The sequence below is a fragment of the Leptodactylus fuscus genome, chromosome 1, assembly GCF_031893055.1.
Source record: "Leptodactylus fuscus isolate aLepFus1 chromosome 1, aLepFus1.hap2, whole genome shotgun sequence".
Classification (NCBI taxonomy): domain Eukaryota; kingdom Metazoa; phylum Chordata; class Amphibia; order Anura; family Leptodactylidae; genus Leptodactylus; species Leptodactylus fuscus.
Genome location: NC_134265.1, coordinates 261,826,292 through 261,832,448, shown reverse-complemented (window position 1 = coordinate 261,832,448; position 6,157 = coordinate 261,826,292). Strand labels below are relative to the sequence as shown.

Here is a 6,157-nt window from a genome sequence, read left to right as displayed (position 1 = left end):
ACTATTTACTTCCGGTGGAGTTTCTTTTAATTGTGACACAATTTATACTTCTTATTAATACTGTTCTGGCCTTTGTATTATCTTTTGAGAGTAAGGGCTCGTTCACATCAGCGTTCTCCTCTCCGTAGTTCAGGTTTCCGTTTCCTGCCTAAAACAGAGCAGGAGACGGAAACCTGCAGGAGTCTTTCTCACCCATTCATTTGAATGGGTGAGAAAGCTGTCCGGCCGTGAGCGGCGGTGAGCGTTTTGCACTCTCCGCCGCGAAACCGGGTCCACAGAGTCGGACATGCAGTACTCTGTGTCCGGATTAAAAAATCCGGTTTCGCAGCGGAGAGCATAAAACGCTCACCGCCGCTCACGGCCGGACCCAGTCTGAGCTTTCCGACTTCTGGCATGCAGAAGACGGAAAGCTCAGAACGGAAAGAAGAACGCAGGTGTGAACCTAGCATAAGATGCATTTCTGGAATCATTCTTTTTCCTTTTTACAGCATTTACCCTGGATAAATAGTGTGTTATTTCTATATAGTATAGTTTGCTTAGAATGCAACAGAACTAAACATGTATTATTGTTTCTTAATAAAGGAGGTGAATATATTTATAACTGTATTTCTTTTGAGGGGAGGGGTTCATTTTTTATTTTTTTTAACATTTTAAAACATTTTATTTTATTTTCTACTCCACTAGGGGACTAAATCATGGAGCCAGGACAGCCAGCCAATAGGAGCTGATAGACAAGTAAAGATGGCAAGCCGAAGGCCCATGATCAGGACCCGGATTGCCAATATGCTATTCAAATCCTCCGATCGTGGCACAGGGGAGCCAATGGTGGGCCCTGGTAGTAAACAACTGCTGACCTTACCATGTGATACAACCTTACAATGTTGTCCTTGTCCTTACGGTGTGGTCCAAAACCAGACATTGCCGCTGACCAAGGGCAGAAAATAGAGCCTCATTTATAATATCAGAGCTCAGTCAACATTTTTTTTTAGCTACCCTAAAAATATGAACGGCACAGTGGGTGCTAGGAACAACATGGCTATTTTTATTTTTTTTAAATAACTGAGACTTGATGACCTGTTGGTTTCTATAACTATGATCCATTCTACTATAAATGTTGTTACTGGAGATTGCATGTGTGACTATGTACTTCTGTTAGCATTGCTTAGGGCTGACTACACAGGGATGGCCATATTCTTTTAATAATATAATGCATTCTCTTAAGGTCAGCAATTACGTATGTTTTCAGCTCTAGTATCCTTGAACAGATACTCTCTGTGTGAAACATAGATAAGTTGTATGTGGTTTAGGCCTCATCCACATGACCACAATTTGGTCTGCAATTGTGAATAAAAGTATGGGCCTATACATACAGCCACAGTTTTTGCTGTATGTCCATGATGCAAATGCTGGAGCAGATCCTATCCTGGAGCAATCTAAGTGTCATCTGTACTGTTTTCACTGACCTGCACACGGTTCTGTGCATGAAGCCTTAGCTGTAAGGTATTGTAATTTTGGAGATATATTGTGTCTGAGCTACAGTAGTATTTCCAGGATTCATGAATACCCCATATTCCTCTAGGATGTATCCCCACTAATTACACTATGTGCTCTTTTGTCTGCACTCAGATACCCTTTTAGGCTTTATATAGGTTGGTATACACAAATATCATTTTCAGCAGCTTCTAGTCATATTTATGTTATATAATGGCGCCCTGAAGACTGTATATTAAGAGGAGTAATATTTTTGACTTATGCAGCATCCCATTGTAAACGACAGTATACTCTTATTAATGATCACGTCCGCTTACCCTTTATGGAACAGTCAGAATTGTGATCACGCTGAATAGAAGCACAACTTTTTTGGCCTTTGGAGCATTACCCCAATTACTGGTAACGAAGCTTGGTATATGATATCACTGTGTTTCGCAGCCTTTAATTGCTTAGGGAGGGGTGTTTATTCATAGTGGATTTAATGGCTTTGTGCTTGGGTTCTGCCAAGGGTATTGAGCCTGTCAGGCAGGGCAATGCCTGTAGACAATCTATATTCACAAGCCTGAGGACTGACAAGTGTTTAAAGAACACTCAGTAGGAGGCAGGTAGCTCATAACACATGTGCTTTCCCATACAGGAATGCCTTAGGCTAATGAACCATATTTAAGCTTTAAGTATATTTGCATCTTTATTTAGCATACTTATTCTCTACACACCGAGCCTGTTACATGACTTCAGGGACACATCACCGCGGTTTTACATGAATAAATGATGCCTAAAATAAGCTTTTCTTTTTCATTCCCAAAGTACATGAATTATATACAAGGTGTGTTGTATATGAAATTAAGATGTATGCCCCCAGTAGACACAAGGGACATATCACCAGCAGTGCTTCACATACACATGTTCATTGGTTCAGATTACATTTGTAGCTCATTTCTGTATAAATAGAAGAAGTACAAGACCTGAGGTCACCCCTTCCTCTATTCCTTTATACCATTCCTTTAATGGGCCCCTTTATTTGTCCCAACCTCAACACCTGCCTACTTGTTTTGTTTTCTCACCTTTTCCCCACTCCCACCATGGATTACCCATAAAGCCTTTATTTTCATTATTTCTCTACCTAGGACACTACGTGTACTGAAGACAATAGGAAATCAACCAATCCTTTAGATTTATCTACAAAGTTATGAATATAAATATACATTTGTTTATATATGTTTTCATTGTAATTTATCCTATTAACATAAGTTTCTATACCTCAGGGAGAGCGCCAAAAACTTTTGTTTAGGCCTCCTTAACACACACTTGTTTTGTGGGGTTTTTTTTATTCTCACATTTGTTACATGATTTTTTTTTTCAGATTATTTTTCTATTAATGTATAGCCTACGGAAAAAAATTCCCTCCATATCTATAGCATGTCGCGTTTTGAAAAAGGTCAAACACATAAAAAAAATGAACATTTTGTAATGTGTTTTAGAATTGCCTATTAATTTACAGCAAATATCTCCAATTTTATCTTTTTACCCACAGCAATGTAAAATCCCAACTTTGAATTATTAAAACATTTTATTTTGCGATTACTTCTCTTGTCAATCTTTTATTAGTAAACGTTAGAGCTATATTTCACTTTAATGTTCAGAGTATTGTTAAAGTTGTATTTGTGTATTGATATAATATTACATTTACAATTTTACTTTCCATACTCATACAGTTATTAGGAACATTGGACACTCATCAACTTAATTAAATCTAGTGATTAATAGCTCACTTTGAAATAAATTGTCATCAGTATTTTCTTTTATTATTATATTATATTTCTTATTTATTATTATTTTGTGCTTAATGAACTTTATTAAGATACTAATGTGTAAAATATAAAAGGAAATCTTGTATTTTTACTTGTATTTTCATGCTCTCACGTGTTAGACAGCACTTTGTACAACACCACAGAATACAGAAGTAAAGCAAGATAGACAAAAGTTAGGAAAATTATAGATTTTATTTAATAATTATAAAGACAAGATCTGTTTGTCTTGTAGTAAATACATTCTAGAATAAACTCTTTCAAATATACAAAAAAAATACATATACTCCGTGAAATCATGATCTGTAATAAATAAAAGTGAACACATGTATCTGATCACAGTGATCCTCCTCGTCTGCTGCGCTCTTTTAATCTCCTGGAAGAATAGGGGCTCCTCGTCCTCTGAATGCACAGATAAATAATGTATGAAGGAAACCTCCCTTTCCATTTTCCCCTTTTTTCACATTTTCGTCTTCTCGCAGTGAGTTCAGCCTAAATTTTCACGCTTCCATTCAAGGGGTACAAAAGCCTACAAATTATACAATGACTTCTAACCTGGCCCTCTGGCAAACAACTTTTTTTTTTTTAACAAATAAATCATAAAGAACAGATGGAAATGGGCAAATAGAATGACAGAACAAAAGGTATTGTGATAAAATCTGGCAAAGTGAACGAAGTGCAAGTTAGAGGAAAAGTTTGGATTGACACTTGAAATTCCCACACCCATCAACAACCAGTGGGAAATAAACAGATGCAGCAGACCCCCTCACCACAGATGATAGTGTATGAAGACCACCACTACTAACAACTGGTTATTCCTCAAGAATGGCTGTCCAGCTCACAAGACTGGAAAACCTCAAAGGCTCTGGGTTTGTTTTCAGGAATTTTCAAGCTACTCTACAACTCTCTCTGACATAAGGAATTCCCTAGCTCTGATTCCTATCACAGTCCTGTCATGCGCTTTGTGCTTTCTCCATTGAACCAGTCCAGAGATCTCTCCAGCATTATGCATGTGGCAGGAATCAGAATGACATTTGGAGAATACTTAAGAGGACTCAGATCTCAGCCTGCCTTCATGATGTTTCTACACAGGGTATTAACATACTCTGCACTACATAACCCTTCTTTATTGGGTTCATCAGTCCCAACATATTTTGTCCAACACATTCAGAGCTATCTGGTGCTCAGATAAAAGCCTGGGTGCCTGTTACACAGAGGTGACGATCAGCAGGTTGCCAGTAATCTAGGATGTCCGAGGTGCTGCTGGCAGGGGACAGTGAACCACAGGATGAAGACGGAGATGTGCAGCTCCATGAGGAAGCAGAAGAGCTTGGAGAAGGAGGAGAGTCCTGGATCAGCATTGGAGAAGTGGTGCAGCTGTGGAGTTGGTCTGCCAGGCGGAGGGTCTCAGATAGTGCCCAGATGTAATTGTGTGCAAAGCGTAGGGTCTCTATCTTGGTGAGCTTGGCATCCTCAGGAAAGGTGGGCAGCACTTCCCTCAGTGCATCCAGGGCAGAGTTTAGGTGGTGCATGCGGTTCCTTTCTCGATTATTAGCTTTCAGGCGGCGGGTTTTCTTGATCTTCATGACAATATCGCCATTTTTAATGTTGCGCGTACGGTTACGCCTGGGCTTCTTGGTAGCCTCTGTGCCCATGTCTCCATCCTCTAATGGCAGACTAGGAGTGAAGTGCTGCTCATCATCAGAGGTGCACGGCTGTGGGGACAGGCTGGAGGTGGACATGGAGCATGGAGAGGACATCTCCTCCTCTGTGTACTCGCTCTTTACCAACACCATTCTGTAAGAAGAGACAAGCTGTAAGAAGACTGGAGCACAACATCACACAGTACATAGCGCTATTTGTCATTATCTGTAACTTTGGCTGCTACAGTGTAAAACAGCAATAAACCCAATGACAACATGACTAAATGACAGACTCAGCTCTGCTACATCTCCAGTCCCAGAGGTGTATGCACAGCACAGTGTATGGCACCGCTGCAGAGGGACTGACCTGCTGCTGAGGTGATGCTGCTGAGGGCGGCACTGCTCTCCCGGGTCCGACTTTCTTGGCACGCGTCGTGCTCCTTAGGCTTAAGTAAAGTGACGCTGCCGGTGGCTGGGCGGCTGTGTGTCTGGCACACGACCCTCCTCATAGCCCTTATATACAACCCCAAAACAATCAGAGCTACCCCGGGGCACAGCGCCCCCTCCCCACCCGGCTTATTCTCCTCAGCATCCTTCATCCTCGTCACTTCTCCACTCCTGGCGCACAGGTCTGTTGTTCTCCGAGCTCCACCCTCTCCTGCCCCCCTCTCCCGGATTCTTGGTATCCTCCGCTCGCTGCCTGCTGATTGGTGGCTCCCGCTCGGCTGAAGCGTGCCGCTAATTTCATTAATGAATAGGAAGGGGAGCAACCAATAGCGGGGCCTGGACGGGGTGCAGCGAGACACGCGTGTCCGGGATGTAGCTGAGGATGAGGCCGGGGGAGGAGGAGGAGGAGGCAGCTGCCGGCATAATAATAATAATGACCGCCAGCATACATTATACTGCCCTGGTGACCCCTCTGCCCCGCACTCCTGTACAATAAGAGGAAGTCAATGGAAAGTTGTGGCGGTTTAAAAGTTTTATTTACAGTCCTCTTCTGTGTGTGAAAGACGGAGAGCAGTATATTCCCCACAGGAGTCTATGTACATAGAGGTGTGCGGATATACTGTGTTATAAGCTAGGGTTATAGAACTCATATCTATTATCTACGTGTTTAGGAACGCCATATATACAGTATTATCTATAATCTATCTGTATATTGCCTATCTATATATCATCTATAAACTAACCTATAGTACATATATCAATGTATTA

At 41.3% G+C, this 6,157-nt stretch overlaps 1 protein-coding gene across 1 annotated transcript; it reads right to left on the bottom strand.

Moving 5' to 3' along the window:
- Positions 1 to 3,549: 3,549 nt before the first annotated feature.
- On the bottom strand, positions 3,550 to 5,584 carry NEUROG2 (neurogenin 2). The gene is made up of 2 exons (XM_075265366.1): positions 5,310 to 5,584; positions 3,550 to 5,096 (listed from the first exon to the last, which is right to left on the bottom strand). Exon 2 carries the CDS (start codon positions 5,093 to 5,095, stop codon positions 4,484 to 4,486), a length of 612 nt encoding a protein of 203 aa, XP_075121467.1. The 5' UTR covers position 5,096; positions 5,310 to 5,584; the 3' UTR covers positions 3,550 to 4,483.
- Positions 5,585 to 6,157: the final 573 nt, after the last annotated feature.